At 44.0% G+C, this 24,468-nt stretch overlaps 1 protein-coding gene across 2 annotated transcripts in view; it reads left to right on the top strand.

Annotated features, from left to right (window-relative positions):
- Positions 1-24,468, top strand: part of H6PD (hexose-6-phosphate dehydrogenase/glucose 1-dehydrogenase) — a 56,659-nt gene that overhangs the window by 20,572 nt on the left and 11,619 nt on the right. The window contains exons 1-4 of one of the 2 annotated variants that reach the window (XM_068240695.1): positions 1,692-1,779; positions 9,797-10,440; positions 14,151-14,268; positions 16,622-16,891. In XM_068240695.1, the coding sequence (XP_068096796.1) occupies positions 9,814-10,440; positions 14,151-14,268; positions 16,622-16,891 (1,015 nt within the window). In that variant the 5' untranslated portion in view covers positions 1,692-1,779; positions 9,797-9,813. Of the gene's footprint in view, positions 1-1,691; positions 1,780-9,796; positions 10,441-14,150; positions 14,269-16,621; positions 16,892-24,468 lie in introns of those variants that run through there. The other variant, XM_068240694.1, reaches the window with a different exon arrangement.

Genomic DNA, 24,468 nt, shown 5'->3' with positions numbered 1-24,468 from the left:
TGATCAAATTGTACAGAAAACTGCACAGTGTGTGGTGAAAATCATTGTAAAACAAATTTTTGGTTGATTGGTACAGAAATTTTATCAATCCGAAAGTTTGATTTTACGATCGTATCGAAAGAGAGAAAATGCCCTAAGTTTAGATGGGGGAAAAAAAATGCTAAACCTGGTGCGTCCATGGTCCAGGGGTGTCTTGTAGATGTTCTCCCCCAATTATTGTCCTCCGCCTGTCCCCCTTGTGTCCTCCTCCTGTCACCCAGTGTCCTGTGTCCCCCTCCTTTCCTCCTTTCCCCTAGTGTCCTTTGTGTCCTCCTCCAGTCACCCAGTGCCCTGTGTGTCCCCCCCCTTGTGTCCTCCTTCAGTCCCCCAGTGTCCCGTGTGTGTCCTTTTTGTCGCCTCTGTGTCTCCCTGCTGTGCTGTAATTAGCGGCAGTATCTGCTTCTGCCACTCGCCTAAACCGAATGTGCCCGTGGTAAACAGCGGCTTCTCCCCTCTCTCACTTCTTCCCTCTAGTGGAGGACACAAAGGGGAGCACAGTACACTAAGCAAGAGACAGACTCTAAGCACGACAGAGGCGGACACCGGGAGTGCAGGGAGACCATCTCACTTTAGGTGTGCTTAACCTCCTTAGTGAGCTCGTCCATTACCGCCGGAGGGTGTCGCTCAGGCCCTGCTGGGCCGATTCTGTTCAAATAAAAAGCAGCACGCAGCTGGCACTTTGCAAGCCACGTGTGCTACCTGATTGCCGTCGCTCTGCGGCGATCCGCTGCGAGCATTGGCGAAAAAGGGTCCCCCAGCCGCCCGAGCCCTGCGCAGGGCCAATCAGTTCCAGCCAGCGCTAAGGGCTAGATCGGAGGCGGCTGACGTCAGGACGTCGGCTGACGTCCATGACGTCACACTGCTCATCGCCATGGCAATGAGAGAAGCAAAACAAGGAGGGCCGCTCATCGCGGCCCTTCTTGTTACTTCTTTTCCCCCGGAGGCGATCAGAAGTATGCGGCAGGAGCGCCCTCTAGTGGGCTTTCATGCAGACAACTTTCAGTTGGCTGCATGAAATAGATTTTTTTTTTTTTTTTTAATAAAAAAAAAAAAACCCTCTCGCAGCCGCCCTGGCGATCTTAATAGAACGCCAGGGTGGTTAAAGTGAACCTAAACTGAGAGGGATCTGTAGGTTTCCTTTTAAACTATACCAGTTGCCAGGCAGTCCGGCTGATCCCTTTTGGCTGTAGTAGTGACTGAATCACAGACCTGAAACAAGCATGCAGCTAATCCAGTCTGACTTCAGTCAGAGCACCTGATCTGCATGATTGTTCAGGGGCTGTGGCTGAAAGTATCAGACACAGGATCAGCAGGAGAGTCCAGCAACTGGTATTTTAAAAGGAAAAATCCATATCCTTCTCAGTTTAGGTTCCCTTTAAACAGTAATTTACATTGTTTGTTTGAAGTTTGTCGTTTTTTGTTTCCATAGAAGTGCTTTATTTTTGTGGGCTGCTTTTTTTTCCTACCCATCTCTTCCTGTTTAGAGAGGCTTACCCGTAAGGTTTCAATAGGCTGAGAGTTAGTCTACAAAGAATTGCTGGCAAATGGTGATTGCTGGGAAAGTCTGAACTTTCACTGCCAGGAAGAGATTCTCTGTGATTCTTGCCCAAGGTTCTTCTTGTGTAATAATTAAACTTTCTGGGGAAGGATCTGTTACATACTGTGTGCACTGAAGGTTTGCATACTGCCTTATACACAGGCAGAGCTCTGCACAGGGGTTTAGTCAGCACTGCTGAACAGGTAAGTGTCTTGTGCATGTTATTTTTTTCCTGGGGATGTATTTAACTATGGGGTATATTCACTGCATTAGAAGTAGAGTGAAATGCATTGCATGCTATGCATTTCGCATGCATTTTTTTTTCTAATGCAAATTTCAGTGTTATTTTAAGCTAATTTTTATGCAAATGTTCACATGCTTTTAGCTTAGTTGACCATTACATGGGAAACGGATACGTGGTGCGAAAAAATGCAGCAGGCTGCCTGCTTTTTTTTTTTTTTTTTTTTTTTCTCCCCTAAATAGGTCTGCATGGAAAAAAATGCAGTGAATGGAAAGTGTCACCTCGGAATTTCAATTGCACACCTTTCTCATGCAAATTTCTGAAATGCGGATCCACATGCAATGGAAATGGGCCAATATGCTCTAATAGTTGTGTTTTTTTAAAACTTTATTCACATTATGCTCAACGCAATTAGTGAATATACCCCTATATGCTTATTTGAAAAAATGTGCATTGTGTAATTACCTGCAAAGGAATTCAAGGTGACAAACTATAAGCAGTGTATATAGTTGTCTTCCTAATGCTTCCATGACATGGACTGTGACTATTTCCCCCCGCATTGCTCCGTTCAGCTGTAATCTTGCATGGACTCGATTGGGCTTCAGTTTTATCTTATGTGAGGAGATGTGGCCCCAGACTACCAGGACTGCGCTAGATATTGCCTGGCAGTCTTTCAGCTCTGCACAGAAAATTATACATGTAGATAGATGGGAATCTCTCTTCCCAGAAGGCTTCAAAAGCGCTTATGTCACTGAGTGCTTCAGAAGGCAGCCAGCTCCATACTGCATGCTCATGCGCAGTACGGAGCCTCCGTCTTCCTAAGTACTCGGGGACATGTGTGCTTTCGAAGCCTTCCTAGAGCTATCGGAGGCAGCAAATTTGAACTGGGGACATTGCTGGAATGCGGACACAAAAAGGACAGGAGATCCAGAGCCTTCCCTTTCCTTAGGTTGTTGGTACCTGACTCCTTTTTTTTTTTTTTTTTTTTTTTTTTTTTAAGAAAAAAAAAAAAAAAGAGCCCGAGGTGGTCTTGGGAAATAAAAAAGTAGGCTACCTTATCCGCAGGGCTGAACAGATCAGGTAGCTGCAAAAACCTGTGGGCCGCACTGGCCCACTTCACTTTTGTGACCTATAGGTCACAACACTGCAACGAGAGACAGTGTGTCTCTCAATGGGTGCAGGGAGGTGGGGGAGCGGCGAGGGAGAGAGAGCCCTGGAAACCCTGTAGGAACACCCCTGGCGGGGGTTTTGAACTGGGAATTCCTCTCCCCAATGTTTACCTCAGAGATGGCGACAAATATTGACACTAATCTCGGGGGGCTATAGAGTGGGGGGGGGGCAGAGAGCAGGGGTGTGGGGACACAGAGGCATGTCAGGAGGCAGAGAACATGCCTCAGTGTCTCATCTGCCCCCCATTTGCCCACCTCTGGTTCTCTTTAATACATTTTAGCTATCAGTTTGCTACATATAAGTTACATATAAAGTATTTACGTATAAAAACTGGCCATACCAGAGAGTTCTTCAGTGGCCCCATATCTTATGCTACGTACACACATGCGACAACGATCGTTCGTTGAGAACGACGAACGAGCTTTTAATTGATGAAAGAACGACCTGAGTAAAGTTAGTTTTTAAATGTGTGTAACGATCTGATCGTTAGAACGAACGTTACATCACGTAAAGCAACTATTGCGCCTGCGCATAAAAATGAGTTTCAGGGAGAAATAGTGAAATGCGCATGTCAAGCCTAGTACGAACGACCGTTTGCAACGATGTACTACTTTTGCAAACGATCGTCGTTGGTTAAAATCCGCCGAGACAGAACTTTCTTTTGTAGCGATTTGGCTCGTTCGTCGTTTGCCTTAATAGTCGGTGGTTCGTTTTTTGTAACGATCGTCGTTAGTAAAGATCGGGGAACGATCGTTACAAACGACTATAGTCGCATGTGTGTACGCACCTCTAGCCAGCCTGCCCTCTGTCTTCATGCTCCCCCTAAGCCCCCCCCCCCCCCCCCCATTCAAATCATTAACTATGCCCAGTTGAAGCAAGAGCACCTGGGCACTACAGCCAAATGAACCTAATTTCAAACTAGTAAATCCTTCCTAGAAGTCACACGCCATCCTTATCGGGTGACTGAATTGTCAAGTTAATAGGGTTAATGCGTTTTTAATATGCCATATTAGACTGGTAGGTGAGGGTTTCAGTAAAATGATTGTACTTCTGCCAAATATTGTCATAGAGGTTTAATGAGTCTAGTTTACTATGAATCAAATATTCAATTTTCCGAACCACGTCTTGAGTCCGGAAATGTTTTTGTTTTCCACAGGGCATGTATAAGTGCTTGTGCGGAGTTAGGGCTTGTTTCCATATGCAAAGTAGGTGGCCGTGCATGAGCATGGCTCTGCATTGCATGTGATTCCCCCAGAAGGTGCACTTAATATCCCATTCATTTATTATGAATGGGATAGTGGCAACCATATGCTATTAATCAATGGTGAATAGCAGCACATGTATGGTAACCTACTAACATGGGAATCCCCAAAGTCCTGTTTTTTGTGCAGTGCAGACGATTCCGCGCATGCGCGTCAAGACAACATTTTGGCAAACCCTGTGTCGCTTTAGATTTGCACGACTTCCGGTCTGACGCAGATCACCGCAGGAGCTGCACGGTAACGTAGGTATGTCCGTGCTTTAGGGCACTTCCGACGCAGTGTACGGCAATGTGGGGAGTGTGAACTACCCCATAGACTTTTTTTTTTATTAGGCTGCGATGGGGTGCAGTACATTTACTGCACCAGTGTGAAAAGGCCCTCAGTTAAATAGGGAACTTAAAGGGAAGGTTCAAGCAAAAAAAAAAAATGAGTTTTACTTACCTGGGGCTTCTACCAGCCCCATGTAGCCATCCTGTGCCCTTGTAGTCACTCGCTGCTGCTCCAGTCCCCCGCTGGCAGCTTTCTGACCTCGGAGGTCAGGGCCACATTGCATACATTTTTACGCATTCCAGCTAGTGCAGGAACAAAAATTTACGCGTTGCACCACTAACGCGTAAAAATGTATGCGTTAATGTTCCTGCACTAGCGGGAATGTGTAAAAATGTACGCAATTCGTCCCTGACCTCCGAGGTCAGAAAGCTCCCAGCGGGGGACTGGAGCAGCAGTGAGTGACTACGAGGGCACAGGATGGCTGCATGGGGCTGGTAGAAGCCCCAGGTAAGTGAAACTCATTTTTTTTTTTTTTTGCTTGGACCTTCCCTTTAAACTGAGAAGGATATGGATTTTTCCTTTTAAAATAATACCAGTCGCCTGACTCCCCTGCTGATCCTGTGTCTCTAATACTTTTATTCACAGCCCCTCAGCAAGCATGCAGATCAAGTCAGACTGGATAAGCTGCGTGTTTGTTTCAGGTGTGTGATTCAGCCACTACTGCAGCCAAAGAGATCAGCAGGACTGCTAAGCAACGGGTATTGTTTAAAAGAAAGCATCCATATCCCTCTCAGTTAAGGTTCCCTTTAAGTTTCTCTGTAAAGAACAAGCAACACCCATGCTAACCTAGAAATAAAAAACACATATATAAGTAGATAAATACTACTACTACTTACATAACAGATGTATTGTACTATCCATGTAATGATTTCCTGTGAATTTTATAAAGGAAAAGCAGAAAATCCTATTCTAGGCAGTGGCCATCTTGCCAAGCTAATGCTGACATCATATCCTCACTGACTCTTGTTTTCCCCCTCCCTTCTCTTGCTCATTGTGTATTAATTAGCTGCCCTCCTCCCAGAGTCTTCAGACACTCCCACTGAGGTGTATACTAACAACTGCACTGTCTTTTTTTTTTTTTTTTTTTTTTTAATTATTATTTATTTTATTTACACATCCAATCACCGAGTCACCTCAGCCTTGCTTGTAAACACAAGTAATCAGAGGGTGTTTCTGATAAGCAGCTAGGCAGGGAAATGGAAGAGGAGGAATATATTATAGATAAAAAGAACTCCCAGCATTCAACTCTTTGGCACTAGGGCCAGTGCTCCTAAAGTATGTGATGACTACAAACCATAACAGCAGAAAACGTTTTGCAAGTTTTGAATGCATGATTAGCATCTTTATCACTTAATAAACTCAGACCAGTTGCTGTTGAAATTTGATTTTTTTATGGTGACAATACTGCTTTAAAAGACCAGTAACGGTTTATTGCAAGGTGCACTCTGCTGGTGTGGACTGTGCAGATACTTTATAGGCCATTTTAAGTGATCAAGGTCCGGCTGCATGGACCCTCAATGTAAGTTGAACTTTTATTCTCTAGTGTGTTTTGCAATAAACTGAGATTCTGTGAGTGCACAAATCAAGCCTGCCGGTGTGGTTTATACCTGGTGGTGGCCACTTATCCCTGTGGAGCACAGGTGATTACAGGCTGCATAATCTGGAGTTTAGAGATGGTGCCGAGGAGATATATGCTTAAAGAACAATGTGTAGTAAATCAGCAATTTAAAGTCAGAATCTGACCTTCTACACAATAGATTTATATAAAAGGATTTAATGCAGGTTCACTCAGCTTTCGTTTCACAGTGCACATTTGGCTCTCATTGGTTGATGTGGGCCGTCACCTTAGTGACCTGTGTGTGTAGCAGGGGTCTAGTCCGGAGAGAAGAGGTGGTCACGCAGCAGAATGTAGGCATGGTCATAGGTGGGGCCAAATCTACATGACCTTGGCAGTAGTGTAAAAGGTCTGCCGGGGAAGTTTGAGCTCTGCCGTAGTGTATCCCCCCCCACACGTAATCTGGCAGAGGTTCCTCCAAAATACAGATATGGCAGTGGTTCCCCCAAAATAGACATAATCTGTCAGCAGCAATTTCCCCAACATACACATAATCTGGAAGCAAAATACGCGTAACCTGGCAGCGGATCACTCAGAATACACGTATCGCCTAAAAAAGATGTAATTTGGCAGTGGTCCCCCCAACATACACAATCGGGCAGCGGGTCCCCAAAATACACTTCTGGCAGCAGTGGTTCCCCAAAAATTCAGATCTGACAGCAGTTCCCCCAAAATAGGTACCCCCAGTATAGCTAGCCAGGTCTATAGGTGTCCCCAGTATAAGTAGTCATGAGTATGGTTTTCCCCAGAATAGGTAGCCAGGTGTATTGGTGTCCCCAGTATAGCCAGGTCTATAGGCATCCCCAGAATAGGTAGCCAGGTGTCCCCCAGAAGGAGGGGAGCAGCGCAGAGAAGAGGAAGCTATCATGGGCACAGCGGTGGGGAAGGGGGACACCTTCAAGCCCCCCTCCCTTCCCTCACCTTGGAGCTCCCCCTCCCTCGCTCTCCCCTCCAGAACTAAGTCTTGTGCGGTGGCTGGCAGCGGGCGGAACTTGTCTCCGTCTCGTTGCAGGCGCGGGATGGTCTCTCTACATATGCCTCTGGTCTGGTCTAGACCAGAGCAGCGGCACCAGAATTTCCGACGAGATGGAGGTAAGTTCCACCCACTGCCAGCCGCCGCACAAGACTTAGTTCTGGAGGGGGAGCCCCAAGTTGAGGGAAGGGAGGGGGAGACGTCCCCCCCCCCCCCTTCTCCACCGCTGTGCTCAGCGCTCCCCCTTCACTGCGCTCTCACTACACATATGCCAGGGTGGACGACGTCCACTCTCTGAAAAAAGTAGGTGGACATCGTCCACCCACGTTCACGCCCAACTACACCCCTGGTGTACAGTGTTCGTTACCTGCAGCATTCCCTGCAGGATTGGGCTTGATCCTGACTGGTGACACTAATACAGTGTATGTATGCCCATTTACTCTGTCTTCCATAACCACCATGAAACAAAAGCAGCAGCCAGTGGAAGATGAGAAAATGCTAGGCTTCTTCTCACGCTACACTGCCTTCTGTTTTATACACTAGCTCGGTGTTTCTCAAACCTGTACTCGTGACTCCCCAGTGGTGCATGTTTTGCAGGCAACCTCACCTATGCACAGGTGGGGTAATTAGTGTCTCAGCTACATGGAATCCACCTAGCTGAGACACTAATTGCCCCACCTGAGCATAGGTGAGGGTGCCTGCAAAACATTCACCATTGGGGAGTCACGAGGACAGGTTTGAGAAACACTGCACCAGCTCCATCTTCCATGGTGGATATTGAATAAAAGTTTTTATTCCCTATGGATCCAGTGTCTGGATATAATTCCTGCTGGCATTTGGTGCCAGCTATTGGGGTTCCGGTCACCAGATGTCAGTATAGGGATCATACTATGCCTCAGAATCAGGTCTACTGTAGACATATCCAATACTAAATGTTCTACCTGACACCTTATGTTTGGGCTTTGTATGACCTTGGCACTAAATGTTAGTTGAGGAATTATTTCCAAATATCCTAGTGTTAGAGCTTTCCCAAACCTCAAGCACAACCTAAGGGCTGGAACCCACAAGAGCGGTTTTTTGAGCATTTTGGCAGCGCTGCGATACGCTAGCGTTTTGCCAAAACGCTCAGCTGATGTTAATGGATGGGGCAACTTCCACAGGAGCGTTTGCGTTTCTGGGAAACGCAAACGCAGGACCTGCAGAATTTTGGGAGCGTTAGCGCTTCAATGTAAAGTATTGAAACGCTAGCAGAAACGCTCAGCAAAACCTAAACTGAGCGGTTTTGCTAGCGTTTTGCGGTTCAGCACACTGTAACAAAATTAAAAATAATTCACAGGACCAATCAGGATAAAAACGCAAAACGCTACACAACCGCTGAGCAAAAAAATACACTGTTGCAAATCGCGACCGAAAACGCGCATGAATCCGCTTGCAAACCGCTCAGACAAAACGCTAGCGGTTGCGTTTTGCGTTTGCGGATTTCAGTGGGTTCCAGGCCTAACAGTTTTTCTCTCCTAAGCCTGAAGCCTGGTACACACCTTGTTTGTCCAATTTTACCACTTCTATGTAGTATAAGAGCTTACCTACACACTCTGTTTATAGTATTCCAAGCTTCTTGGATCTCTTTCACTTGGAGGTGGTAAAATTGGTTGGTGATTGGCCAATCAAAATTGGATGGGTGTAAGTACTTTTACACTAACCTTAACTCCTTTCTTATAGTTACCACCCTCAACAGCCCTATCCAGAGGCTGGATGCGCACATAGCAGAAACGCTTGCGTTGCGTAAAACGCTGTGTGTTTTATGCAGCAATGTTAGTCAATGGGACGCGGAGACCTGGGATTTACACTATGCACTTGGCAAACTCTGGTTTTGTTGCATATTATGCAGGATTGGTGCCAAAACGCACATAATGAAAGTCAATGGAAACGCAATGGATTGCGTTTTTTGTATGCGTTTTTCATGCATTTATTTATTTATTTTTTTTATTTTTATTTTTTTTTATTTGTTTTACAAAAACAAAATAGATTTCTGAATTTCCGCTTCCTGTTGTCTTCCTAGTGATTTGCATAAATATAAAAACGCATACAAAACACACACAATGAAAAACACATCTGCATAAAAAAAAAGCAAATGCAGCAAAAAAAACCCTAATGACATTAACATAAAACATGACATAAACCGCTACTTTTTCACGCTATGTCAACCCAGCCTGAAGCTTTCATCTAACGTAACCCTTGTGTGTTTGGGTTTGTTTGTTTTTTCTTTTTCTTAGCAAAACCCAACCTTTCACCAGAGGGTTACTCTAGCATGAGCGTTATAAATGAACCTTGATGCCTATCGGCTGAATGAAACTTGGTGTAATGTGGGTAGTATTAACTAAACCCACCCTAAGACCTATCTAGTGCCCTGAAGTTTTTTTTTTTTTTTTTTTTTCTCTTTTTGCTTTTTTTTGGGGGGGGGGGGGGGGGGGGATTGTAATCTGTAACAAATTGTATTGTAACTGCATCTGCTTGGTGAAATCTGACATTGCTATTTGTTTCTGAAATGAATTGCCTATCACAACGGTTTTAAAATATTTGCAATGGTTTTTATGCTAAGTCCTCAATATTTCATTTTATTTTTTTTCAGCCAGGAAAGTGCCAGTCATGATGCAGTGGAGGACTCTGTGTATCGTGCTGTTGGCTGGCACAGTTGCGGTCACCTGCAAGGAGAAAGGACACGTGTCTGTGGTTCTTCTTGGGGCCACTGGTGACTTGGCCAAAAAATACCTGTGGCAGGGACTCTTCCAGCTCTATCTCAATGAGGTCTACAAGGGACATAGCTTCAGCTTCTATGGAGCAGCTCTAACCCCCGCAGAAAAAGCAGAAAGCATATTGTTTAACAATCTGAAGACCCTGAGTTGTCCAGCCGATGTTGAGGCAGAAAAGTGTGCCCTTGTGAAAGACCAGTTCCTGAAGCTCACCCATTACAGACAGCTGAAGACGGCAGAGAACTATACGGTACTGAATCAGGACATCCTGAGGTCTCTGGCAGAAGAAGATCTTCATGAAGCTGGGAGACTTTTCTACTTGTCTGTCCCTCCATTTGCATATGCTGACATTGCGCGAAACATCAATGCTACGTGCCGTCCTCCTCCTGGAGCCTGGCTGCGGGTTGTGCTGGAGAAACCATTTGGCCATGACTATGATTCTGCAAAGCAGCTGGCCAGTGATATGCAAATGTTCTTTCAAGAAGAAGAGATCTATCGAGTAGACCATTACCTGGGAAAGCAAGTAAGTTTCAAGAAAAAAAGAAACCCCCTCAATATGTATAGGTACAACAAAAGTTTGCTTTCCTAAAACAGTAAGTCTTAACATCTTAGTAAGGGGGCTTTTAGGACCATTGTAGTCCCTTACACACTCGAATGAGTTCTGGGTCACCATGAGCTTGCTGGTTAGTATGTATAGGTACAGGAGATGGTCAATGAGATGCAAATAATCCCCAGTTGATGCAGGGTTATGCGAAACATGTATGCAGCTTGAAAATTAACCAATCAGAATCCCCTATGGTGGAATTCGGTTGGTCAAGACAATCACGACTGCACCACGTGCAGTGAGGGCATTACAATAATAAGAGGCATCCCGACATGTACATGTTTGTTATACTGTCTGCTTGCTCTGAATCTATTAGTCTTAACATTTTATTTAATTGCTACAGCTTAGAAGAACTTCCGAAAGACCTTACACATGCCATGCTTAGGTGATTTCCCCACTAGCTCCTCTGCATCTTCAAAGCGGTTAAACGGCTGAACAGGGGAAGCATCACCACAGCATGGCCACAGGGGAAGCATCTTTTGTTCCGATCTCTCTGCTTGCTGCCTGAGGGGTAGAAAAGCTGGAACCTCCAAAAAAGCCTGCGCAACCTATCAACACCTGATCATCGGGACAGGGGCTGTTCCTATTGGCTTCTGCTCCAGTCAGTCATAGATTATCCCTCTCTGCTTGTGTGAGTCACGGCTGGCTCTACACAGTCTCGTAAAGTCTCTTCTCTGATTTCGCCACACCAGAGGTGCCTGTAAAATTTCTGGACTTTACTGCATGTTGTAGTCTTTTATGAATTGCCACAGCCCCTGAACAAGCATGCAGTTCAGGTGCTCTGACTGGATTAGCTGCATGCTTGTTTCAGGTATGCGAGTCAGCCACTACTACAGGCAAAGAGATCAGCAGGACTGACAAGCAACTGGTGTTGTTTAAACGGAAACATCCATATCCCTCTCAGTTAAAGGGAACCTGAAGCGAGTAAAATTATTTAAAATAAGCACATGACATAGCTGCAAATGAATATTGCATACTAACCTCACCGTCAGTTCCTCTCAGAAGCTCACTATTTTCTTCTTGCAGTGATCCCTTCCAGTTCTGACAATATTTTGTCAGAACTGAAATATACCAGTTGCTGTCAGTAATACAGTGGTTTGCAAAAGTATACAGCCCCCTTGAAGTTTTCCACATTTTGTCCATATTACTGCCACAAACATGAATCAATTTTATTGGAATTCCACGTGAAAGACCAATACAAAGAGGTGTACACGTGAGAAGTGGAATGAAAATCCTACACGATTCCAAACATTTTTTACAAATAAATAACTGCAAAGTGGGGTGTGCATAATTATTCAGCCCCCTTTGGTCTGAGTGCAGTCAGTTGCCCATAGACATTACCTGATGAGTGCTAATGACTAAATAGAGTGCACCTGTGTGTAATCTAATGTCAGTACAAATACAGCTGCTCTGTGACGGCCTCAGAGGTTGTCTAAGAGAATATTGGGAGCAACCACATTGTGAAGTCCAAAGAACACACCAGACATGTCAGAGATAAAGTTATTGAGAAATTTAAGGGCTCATTTCCACTATAGCGAATCCGCATGCGTTGTCCGCATGCGGATTCGCACAGCCAATACAAGTGCATGGGCCTGTTTCCACTTGTGCGTTGTACGGAGCGTTTTTGTGTGCGGGGAAAATCTGCATGGCAGAGCCGTCAGAATTCGCTCCCCGCACACCGCAAAGCGAATTGCATACAATGTATCTAATAGGGAAATCGCATGCGATTTTGGCATGCGTTTTTCCCCGCGATTTCGCATGCGATTTCGCATAGGAGGTGATGTTAATTTACACAGGCAGTGACATGGTTAAAATCGCCCACCTACTACCCTATGCGAAATCGCATGCGAAATCGCGTGAAAAACCGCATGCAAAATCGCACCCGCATGCGATTTCGTCTGCGGTGATTTCCCGGCGATTCCGCACCGCACAAGTGGAAATGCAGCCTAAAGCAGGCTTAGGCTACAAAGATTTCCAAAGCCTTGAACATCCCACGGAGCACTGTTCAAGTGATCATTTAGAAATGGAGTATGGCACAACTGTAAACCTACCAAGACAAGGCCGTCCACCTAAACTCACAGGCCGAGCAAGGAGAGCGCTGATCAGAAATGCAGTCAAGAGGCCCATCTACAGCTCAGGTGGGGGAATCTGTCCATAGGACAACTATTAGTCGTGCACTGCACAAACCTGTCCTTTATGGAAGAGTGGCAAGAAGAAAGCCATTGTTAACAGAAAGCATAAGAAGTCCCGTTTGTAGTTTGCCACAAGCCATGTGGGGGACACAGCAAACATGTGGAAGAAGGTGCTCTGGTCAGATGAGACCAAAATGGAACTTTTGGGCCAAAATGCAAAACGCTATGTGTGGCGGAAAACTAACACTGCACATCACTCTGAACACATCATCTCCACTGTCAAATATGGTGGTGGCAGCATCATGCTCTGGGGGGTGGGGGGAGGGGTGCTTCTCTTCAGCAGGGACAGGGAAGCTGGTCAGAGTTGATGGGAAGATGGATGGAGCCAAATACAGGGCAATCTTGGAAGAAAACCTCTTGGAGTCTGCAAAACACTTGAGACTGGGGCGGAGGTTCTGCTTCCAGCAGGACAATGACCCTAAACATAACTTCAAGGGGGCGGCATACTTTTGCAAACCACTGTATACCAGCAGCTGTCAGTTACAACTGAATGTGCAAGGTAATGTCCATGTCACCCTATGGCTCAAGTGGGTGATATTACAGTTTAACAGTGTGCTGACCAGGAAGCTGTTATAGGTTAATGGCCATTTTTAAAATGGAAGACAAAGAATTCCATTGATCACAGTGGACAAAAGGGTCGCAGGAGAGGAGAAAGAGATTGAGGAGTAGACTACACAAGAGGTAAGTATGACCTGTGTATGGTTATTTTGACTTTTTATTTTCAGTTCAGGTTCTCTTTACGGTTCTCTTAAAGAGACTCCGTAACAAAAAATTGCATCCTGTTTTTTATCATCCTACAAGTTCCAAAAGCTATTCTAATGTGTTCTGGCTTACTGCAGCACTTTGTACTATCACAGTCTCTTTAATAAATCAATGTATCTTTCCCTTGTCAGACTTGTCAGCCTGTGTCTGGAAGGCTGCCAAGTTTTTCAGTGTTGTGGTTCTGCTATGCACTCCCCCCTCGGGGGAAAGAAACACACAAATGATCTCTTGAGATTCAAAAGGAAGGCTGTATACAGCCTGCTTGTGTATGGATGTATTTTCTATGTGTGGACATGCTGTACATCAACCTACTTCCTGTTTTGGTGGCCATTTTGTTTATTTATAAACAAACTTTTTAAAGCGGTTTTTAACCACTTTTAATGCGGCAGGGAGCGGCGAAATTGTGACAGAGGGGAATAGGAGATGTCCCCTAACGCACTGGTATGTTTACTTTTGTGCGATTTTTAACAATACAGATTCTCTTTAAGCTTGGCTTTTATTGTAAATTGTTTTTTTCAGCCAGTGTTTTACAGGCTCGCCATAAAGCTGTTGCTGTGTTCTGCAGTGTTGGCCTAGGTTTCTAATTGGATAAATTGTTTGCCCTCAATACAGTACACTGATTAACCTTCTTCTAATAAATACTGCTTTTATCCCTATTTCTGATGTCTGTCACAGGCAGTTGAACAGATTCTGCCATTCCGTCGGCGCAACCAGAAGCACCTGGACCCCATATGGAACAGACATCATGTGGAGAGAGTGGAAATTGTGTTGAAGGAAACAGTTGATGCAAAAGGTACTTTTAAGGGCCACCTGTTGCAGAGAAACGTGGAAGCAGCCATTCCTGACCTGCAAATTTACAGTTGGCTGACTGCAGTGTTTATGCTATGGCTATGATATGGTTCCTGGACTGTAATATGCAGGTTAGGAGTGACTGAAGCATAAGCACATACCTGCACACTTATTCCAGGCTAGTGATATTGTATAAAACTCCTATTCTTATTTAATACAATTATTCAATAGATTTCTCCCCCATGCCCAATCAGGTATTTTATGAATTTTTCTACAGAGTTAAGAAAAGCTTTATTCAATGTTTCTATGCAATCATTCTATGTATCAAATAATCATGAAAATCGAATGAGGTCAGGTCAAATGTCTTCCACTGGGGACGGTGCAGGAACAACGGGATGCCAGGCTTTATGCTATCCAGAGGCTTCCCTCTACATAGGTATGTATAAAAGCGTAATTTATTGCTTCAGATGTCTTTTTATATTAGTAATGTAAAGACCTGAATTGAACAGTTATCTTTTTCTTTTCTCTCAGCAGTGGCATAGTTGAACTGTAAGGGCTGGGGCCCACTAGACATGCTTTGGCAGTGCTTGTCACACCCCAGCAATCAGCAAAGCGATTTGCCAGTGGATCCTGATAGGGTTGGTCCCACGCAGCTTGTAGCAGCTTTGTAGAAATCGCATTAGTGGCTACAGTAGGCAAATCATGATCACTCCAGGAAATTGCAGCACTTCCATGGTTATGCAAATTGCGGGCACTTTGGGCCTCTGCAAGTGCCCATAGTGGGTCCCAGCCCTAACTTTACATCAAGCCAACTTGGCATCCTCATGTTAACATAAAAGAAGAAGCGAGGTTTGGATGTCTACACAAACCCTTTCATAACATATTGTGAACCTTCATTAAAAAGAGCCTGAAGTCTCAAAAAAAGCTTCTTTTTATTTAATAAAAGTAACCTAATAGCCCTAACTAAACTGCCGCATTCCTGCTGCTCTAATCTAACTAAATCCCCCCCCCCCCCCCAAACTCCCCGGAGGGCAATCCGGGCAGCGCTTCCGTGTGAGACAGGACTATGAGCTGCAGCCCTGCCTCACACACGTCTGTCAGCGCGGATCGCCGCTTCTGCCCGCCCCTCTCAGTCTTCCTTCGCTCAGAGGGGCGGGGGAGAGGCGGAGATCCGCAGCTGACAGACGCGTGTGAGGCAGGGCTGCAGCTCATAGCCCTGCCTCACACGGAAGCGCTTAGGGCAGCAAAATCCACGACCAAGAAAGTCGTGGATTTTGCAGGGGAGTTAGGGGGGATTTAGATAGTTTACAGCGGCGGGGATGCAGTGGATTAGTTAGGGCTATTAGGTTAAACACACTTATTAAATAAAAAGATGTTTTTTTAGACACTTCAGTGTCTCTTTAAGTCCAGTTATTGACAAACATACCTGTATTCTATAAACTATGTTGACCATACCTCCCGCTTTACCGGGACAGGTCCCGGATTCGGGGTCCCCTTTCCCAGGCTGCATGAGGTCCCGGGAAACGTCCCGCTTTTAGCCGTGGGACGTCCCAGCCTCGGGACTCTGGTCACCGTTCATTGCATGAACTGGCAGCGGCGTCTAGTAGACGCCACGCCAGTTCATAGCCCGCAGTCCTGCTCCAGCCTCCATAGTCTTCCGGCAGGCAGAGCAGGGCTACGGGAAGATGGCGTCCGAAGCCCTCTACTGGAGACTATTTGTGTCTCCAGTACAGGGCTTCGGGCGCCATCTTCCCGTAGCCCTGCTCTGCCTGTCAGCACAGGAGATTGCAGGAGGATCGTCCTGGAAGCTGCGCGCCAGAGGCCGGCCGGGAGTGGAGACCTGTTAGGTGAACCCTTTTTTTTTTTTTTTTTTTTTTTTTTTTTTTTTTTTTTTTTTTTTTTTGCTGAGATGTGGCCCAAATTGCGTTTGGTTTCTGCTGAAATGTTGCCCACATTGCGTTTATTTTCTGGTGTCTGGGGTAACTGTTGCTGCATTTATTTAATGGTTATAGTTGGCTATATTTGCTGCTCTGGGGTTACGGTAACGCTCCGCCCATACAATGTCATGGCCATGTGCCACAAATACCACCCACCCCAGGCCCAGGTTGGACTCAGAGACAACTGGTCACTGTATATAAACAGCCATTTTAGTGAACTTCTGCTACATTTTTTTTGTTTCTTTCTTTCAGTGTAGTGTGAATTACTCATTTGGCACATATTGCAGGCAATAACAAAAGCAAAAAGGGCACGCAATGAGACCTGAATGGAGCAGTTGTTTGTACGAGAGATTGTTTTGGTTCACTTTTGTTTAACAAACTGCACTACATACATTTTTGTTCCTTCTTTTCAATCTTAAGGTCGCACCAGCTTTTATGAAGAGTATGGCGTCATTCGTGATGTCATCCAGAACCACCTAACGGAAATCTTGACCTCGGTTGCCATGGAAGTGCCGCACAATCTCACAAACAGTGGAGACGTCCTGAGAGCAAAGCTGGAACTGTTGGATTCTCTGCACGCGCTGGACCCCAGTAGTGCCGTCATCGGGCAGTACCAGAACTATCTGCAGCAGGTCAAGGAGGAAATGGAAAAGCCCGCCCATTTCCTTACCAACACACAGACGTTTGCAGGTACAATGCTTTTTTGGGGGATATTTAATATCTTTAAAACAGTGACATAGCTTGCAAAAACCTGAAAATAGTTCTGCTAAAGGAAAGGATGAGTGTACTATCAACACATTGTAGAGGTTCACAACAGGCAGAACAACCATTTTAAAGTAAACTAGAAGTGAGGAAACCTCAGGTATGGTACTTGCCCAAGTAGGGGGAAGGCTCTGGATAGCACAGAGCCTTCCTGTTCCTCTGGCTGGCTTGTCGTTGCAGAGCTGTCCCTGGTTGTAACTATGCCACCTAATAGCTGTTCAGAACTCCTTGGGTAACTTTGGTAACTACTTGTGCCCCGAGTATTTCCGAAGACAAGTACATTCGTACTGCCCAAGTGCGAGTCCGAACTTGTGCACGCACAGTACGGATATGCTCCATTCTTGGAACTACTCAGGGGCACGAGTAGTTTTGAAGATTGCTCGAGGAGTTACGAACAGCTATTAGGTGGGATAGAACCGGGGACAGCGTTGCAACGACAAGCCACCTGGAGGAACAGGAAGGCACTATATTATCCACACCCTACCCTCTACTTGGGTTAAGTATCAAACCGGAAGTGAATTTCCTCATTTCATGTTTGCTTTAAAGATAATAAAATAATACTGTATATTTGTAGAGACTGTGACAGCCAACCTCTTTTGTTGAAAGATTGTTGTTCCCTAGTCTACTCTATTAATTAAAACAGTGACATCTAGTGGCTGAACGAAGCAAAAGAAAATGTCTTTGTACCATGTTGGTGAAGAGGATTGCATAGGTAGGGAGAACAAAATATTATGAAGCTAATCTTTTTAATGACTGAGCAAAGTAAAGTTTCATAATGTAAGCTATCAGGGAGTTAGTCACCGTCAAGCGTATTTTCAGACTTCAGCCGCGGTATAGTTTGATGTACTCTCTGATCCAATATGCTGTATACAGGAAAACAAATGCAAATACAGTAAAATCCCCATTATCAGGAACTCTGGCATCTGGTAGTCTCAACTAAATGCCATGCCTGAGGTGGACAGTGGGGACAGTACTTTTTTTCAATTTGCAGAGCTTTCTACAGAGCAGAACAGAAGCAACTTACTTCTCCTCCAGGCACCATCTTTTGAACTTCTGTAGCTGCGCCCATGTACAGGTCCTGGCATGTCATGTGACCTGCATCGGGTCACATGACTTGGTGGAACCTGTACACAGAGAATGCAGGAAAGCCGCTAGGAACTACAGAAAGTGTAGAAAACGGCGCCCGTAGGTTTGGTAAGTTGCTTCTGCTGCACTGGATGGGGGGCTCTAAGGTAGTGCTGGGTTTCTCCAGTTGCTCAAGCAACTGGCAAGCACACATCCTGCATTCGATTTTTATTTTAGTTTCAAATTCTTTTTTATTAGGTAGCCACAAGAAAAAGGATGATACATACATTCAGTAGTAGTTATAAGCAGTAGGCACACATTGCCACATTGTGTGATGTACTAGATGACATAATACAAGAATATACATTAATACAGATCATCGCGTGCTTTGGGAATGTTGTAGAAGTACAAAAGATCATTCCTAGAGCTACCTAAAGGTTATCCTGAGGTCTATGTTAGGTAGAAATTTGGATAAGGATAGCCAATGTTTATTATTTGTGGTATAGTATAAGAACTATCCAATAGTGTTAAACAAAATGTAAGATAGGAAAAAAACAACAAAGAACAAAAAAAATAAAGAAGGATTAAACTTGTTGGTCACCTGATCCCCAGTACCCCAGATCCTATATTGAGGAGGAAGAGAGAGAAAAGGGGTTTATATTTAGTGCGGATGAATGATTAAGGCTAATATGCCCTGAGTGTTATCTAGAAGTCTCCCAGTTGGCTTCTCACACCGGGGGAGGATACATTCTGTATCCAGGGGAGCCAGATCCTTTCAAAATGGTCAGACCTATCCAGGAGGTTCGCCTTAATTTTTTCATTCAGCATTGTAATATGTATACGATATAATACTCTACTAAAGAGAAGCTTAGGTTGGCGCAACTGTGAAGCTATATAGGTTTTGGCTGCATTCATGGCAAACTGTATAAGTTTATGCTGCGCAAATGTAGCATGCTTGGGTTGTAGGCCTAGCAGGCAGGTGGCAGGGTCTTGGTCTATCCGGATCAGTAAAATATTAAGTTTTTGGATGATCTTTCGCCATAGAGAGGCAACCTCCGGGCAGGTCCACCATATATGATATAATGAGCCCACATCTGGACACCCCCTGAAACAGAGATTAGATTGGTCAACAGAAATGCGGTGTAGTCGCTCAGGAACCATGTAGGTCCTATGGAGAAGTCGGAGTGAGACTTCCATATCCGTTACATATAGACTACCTTTAGAGAGTGTATCAAAGCACTAGTCCCAGTCTTCTTTATTCAGAGTTTTCTGCAAGTCTCCCTCCCAAGCCAGCTGATAAGAATAGAGTCCTGAGGTTTAATGTTTAGCGTGGAGTATAATAGGGATAATATACCTTTACGCAGTGGGTCTGATATACAAATAGATTCAAATGGCGATAAAGGGATTCTTTGGCCTTCTTTAGCCAGTGAAACCAGGTAATGGTGCAATTGATGTAGTCGAAAGAATTCTGTTGGTGGGACTGAAAAATCCGACAACATGGTTTGTTTAGAGGGGATCTTACCGCTATGTAGTAGGTGCTTTATAGAGCTTATATTGCTACTAATCCACCATGTAAAGCTAAGACCTTTTAGTCCTTCAGGGAATTCAGGGTTGTGTAAAAGTTCAGCTAGCTGGGAAGGGTCAGACTGCAGTTGATATTTATACCTCACCTTTTTCCAAATTATTATTGTGTAATAAGAGAAAGGTGATTGCTGCTTAATTAGCGAATTATTCCATTTGTTTAGCCCATAAGATACCTTTCCATGACAAGGGAGCCATACGGTCATTTTCCATATTTATCAATAGTGGTGTATGTTGACCTGAGTAGATTATTGGGATAAAAGCCAACTGGGAGGCCTGGTAGTATTTAAACAGGTTTGGCACAGAGAGACCTCCTTCCTTTTTATGATGCATCATGTTGGTCCTAGTAATTCTGGGTTTTTTTCCTGCCCAGATAAATTGGAGAATTTGCTTTTGTAGAGGCTCTAGCTCTTTCTTGTATACAGGTATAGGGAGGGTACGGAAATGATATAAAATTTTAGGCAATAGAGTAATTTTAATTGCAGAGACTCTGCCTGCCCAGGAAATATTATAGTTCATCCAGAATTGAATTAGCTTTGAAAGGGCTTTATAAAGAGGGGTGTAGTTCCATTGATACAATTGTATTTTAATACCCAGATATTTAAGGTAATGCAGCTGGTATTTAAAGTGAAAGATTGCTGATGTAACTACCCATTCCTTTAGGAAAATTACTGAACATTGCTTCCGATTTAGAAAGATTTAACCTGAGCCCTGACACCTCTTCAAAGTACTTTGAATGATTTCAACAAGTTGGGGATGTAGATCACAGGATTAGTCAGTGTCATGAGTACATCATCCGCGAATAAGCTCAATTTATATTCCCGGTCACCAATCCGATATCCCTGAATATCTGGGTTGAGACCAATAGAATTTGCAAGGGGCTCCATTATTAAAGCAAAAATTGCTGGCGACAATGGGCAGCCTTGGCGTGTGCCTCTCTGTATAAAAATGGGGTCTTTGGTATTTCCAGGTAGCTTAAGATAAGCTCTAGGTGTGGAGTATAATTGGCGGATGATATGGACAAATGCCCCATTGAGACCAACATGATGCATCACTTCAAGCATATATTTCCATGAGATGGTGTCGAAGGCCTTTTCAATATCCAAGGCCAACGACACCACCTGGGTCCATGAGACTTTGGCATGGTGAAGTATATTAACCACTTCACCACTGAGGGGTTTTACCCCCTGACCACCAGAGCAATTTTCACCTTTCAGCGCTCCTTCCATTCATTCGTCTATAACTTTATTATTACTTATCCCAATGAAATGAACTATATCTTGTTTTTTTTGCCACCAATTAGGCTTTCTTTAGGTGGGACATTATGCCAAGAATTATTTTATTCTAAATGTGTTTTAATGGGGAAATAGGAAAAAATGTGGGAAAAAATTATTATTTTTCAGTTTTCGGCCATTATAGTTTTTAAATAAAGCATGCTACTGTAATTAAAACCCATGAAATGTATTAACCCATATGTCCCGGTTATAAAACCATTTAAATTATGTCCCTATCACAATGTTTGGCGACAATATTTTATTTGGAAATAAAGGTGCATTTTTTTCAGTTTTGCATCCATCCCTAATTACAAGCCCGCAGTTTATAAAGTAACAGTGTTATACCCTCTTGACATAAATATTTAAAAAGTTCAGTCCCTAAGGTAACTATTTATGTTTTTTTTTTATTGTATTTTTTTTTTTTTTAATTACAAAAAAAAATAAAAAAAAAATTGGGGAGTGTGGGAGGTAATGAGTTAATTTATTGTGTAAATGTAATGTTTGTATATGTAAAATGCTTTTTGGGTGTAGTTTACTATTTGGCCACAAGATGGCCACAGAGTGTTTGTTTACATGCGACCTGTAAGCGTCCGGAAGGACGCTTACAGGAAGCAGTAGGAGGCTGGGAGACGCACAATGATCTCGCTGTTTCTGAAAGAAGCAGCAGATCATTGCGGGGGCTAGATCAACGAACGGGAATGGATTTTCCCGTTCATTGCTCTCCGAGCGGGCGGCGACGTGCACGAGCGACGGGAGCGCGAACAGCGGCGGTAGCGCGGAAGGTACGGATTTCTCCGTCCCTGGTTTTTTAGGAGGGAAAAAAGGGGCGGAGAAATTCGTACCGCTGGGGGTAAAGTGGTTAATAGTCTTACGGATATTATCCGCCGCTTGCCTGAATGGTACAAACCCCACCTGGTCACGGTTTATCAGGGCCGGAAGGACTTTGTTAATGCGGGCAGCTAGTATGCTTGTTAGTATTTTATAGTCCTGATTTAAAAAGGCTATGGGCCTATAATTTTTGGTGTTGAGATTATCGCAATCAGGTTTAGGGAGAGTAGTTATATGAGAGTCCAGAAACTCGGGAAAGCCCAGAGTTTTAGTTCTTAGAGTATTAAAACATTTAGTGAGATAAGGGATTAGTGTCGCGGAAAACTTCTTGTAGTAGATGGAGCTTAACCCGTCTGGGCCTGGGGCCTTATGGAGTTTTGTTTTTTTGATAACATCTTCGATTTCTTCATCAGTAAATTTTCTATTAATTTCCTGGACTGCTTTGGTGAGTCTAGGCAGGTGGAGAGATTCAAGGAATTCAGGTATATTTACCCGAGCAGGAGATGGGTGGGATGAATATAAATCAGAGTAATATGCATGAAAGGCTTGATATATTTCATCAGGGTTGCTAGTAGACAAGACAAGACAAATAATATTTTATATTGCGCTTTTCTCCTTGCGGACTCAAAGCGCCAGAGCAGAGCAGCAGCCACTAGGGCGTGCTCTATTTGCAGTAGCAGTGTAAGGGAGACTTGCCAAAGGTCTCCTACTGAATTAGTGCTGGCTTACTGAACAGGCAGAGCCGAGATTCGAACCCTGGTCTCCTGTGTCAGAGGCAGAGCCCTTAACCATTACACCATCAGCCAACTGTAATGCGCCCAGAAGGTGTACGGATCTTATTAATGGTGTTAAATTTTTTTTGGTTGCGAAGTTTGGCAGCTAACCAAGAGTCTGGTTTATTTGCGTATCTGTAGTAGCTGGCTTTAGTTAATCTAAGAACCCTTTCAGTGGCTTTTGCTAATATAACATCTAACTGCTCCCGTGTATCCCTTATCTGTTTGAGAAGAAAGAGGGATGGTTCTTGTTGGTGGATACGTTGGAGTCTGAGTAATTTTAAAGTGTAGATTATCATACTGCTCTAGGGAGCGCTTCTTGATACGGGAGGCTGTTTTAATGAGAAACCCTCTTACAGCAGCTTTGTGCGCTAGCCATAAAGTGACTGGCGATATATTGTTAACATCGTTTAGGTCAAAGTATTCCCTAAGGAATTCTGAGATCTGGGCTCTGGTGGATTGGTTTATGACGAAAGATTCATTTAAACGCCAGTAGGGACGTGAGGATGTCTGGATGTGGAGATCTATGCTAAAAAGCAGGAGGTCATGGTCTGAGAAAGTAACTGGGATGTGCCTCAGATAGCGTAAAGATGGTGTAAGTGAGGATGTGACCAAAACATGGTCAATTTTTGCATAAGTGCCATGGGCGCTAGAAAAATGCGTGTGCCCTCTTTTTTCCCCGTATAGTTCCCTCCAAACGTCTACCAAAAAGTTGTCTTCGATCATTAAGGATAATTGGGAGCGTTGGGCTTTAGATAACTTATCTGGTGATGGCCTAGATTTGTCAAGCCTCTCATGCATAGTTAAGTTGAAGTCTCCGCACCATATAAACAGTGTTGGACCCTATTCGATTTTTATTTGAGAAAATCTATTTTATCTTATGCATGGTATTTCCTTACTAGCACACATAGCAGTGTGCATACACCTTAAAATAGTGTGCATTTTGCTGCATAGTGTGAAACTGCACTGCTGCACATATGAAAATCAATGGTCTGTTAACTATTAAAGGAATACTATCGATGTATGCATTTATTTTTAAATGCTGTATGTTGTAGCACACATTAGGGCAAGTACTAGGAGCAATTTGATTCCTCACACAGCTGTTCCTCTCAGCTGTAAAATCCTCCGTCAGTTTTGGCGTCAGTGTTGGATACAAAATGTATCTAATGCTGAGCTCCCAGAGGGCTAGACCATGCCTCTGCAAAGGGGAGATGCTATCAACTCCTCAGTTTATAGTTTAATTATCACCTTGCTGAAAGAATCTTGTTGATATGGTGGTAAGGGGTTAAAGATTCTAGCAATGTGTGTTTATTATCTTTACTTCTCTTTACTGATAAAGATACTAATAATGCTAATTGTAGACAGTGGTCTGCCCCTCTCAGCAGCTTGTAAAGTGGATGCAGCCTGGAGTGAATCGCCTTAAGCAGGCAGCCAGTCTGAGTGTAAACACAGACTCCTGGTATAGCTAGTTATATTCCAGCAATATTCCAGCTCATTTAGTTACCTGTTACCACCTCAGATCAGCCTAGTTCTCCTCATGTCTGCTGCATGCTGTGAGTGACACAGTAAAATATATTTGTGAGCTGTGTGACAGAGTAACCAAGTAGCTCAGGGTGACCCAAACTACTATGAGCTGTGTGAGAAATGAGTTTTTAAGCAGGGATAGTGAGAGAGACCTGGGTGAATAAATAAAGTGCCCATAGCACTAGTGGTAATGTGTACACTAATATAGAGTATTAAAAAAAAAAAGTTGTTTCAATAGATAGTACTCCTTTAACCAGTTCACCCCCAAGGGTTTTTATCCTAACGGACCAGAGCAATTTTCAGTTGTCAGCGCTCCTCCCTTTTATTCCCTAATAACTTTATTACTACTTATCACAAGAAAATGATCTATACCTCGTTTTTTTCGCCACCAATTAGGCTTTCTGTGGATAGTACATTTTGCTAAGAATTGTTTTATTCTAAATGCATTTTAATGAGAAAA

The sequence above is a fragment of the Hyperolius riggenbachi genome, chromosome 6, assembly GCF_040937935.1.
Source record: "Hyperolius riggenbachi isolate aHypRig1 chromosome 6, aHypRig1.pri, whole genome shotgun sequence".
Lineage (NCBI taxonomy): Eukaryota > Metazoa > Chordata > Amphibia > Anura > Hyperoliidae > Hyperolius > Hyperolius riggenbachi.
This window is presented reverse-complemented; position numbering and strand designations above follow the sequence as displayed.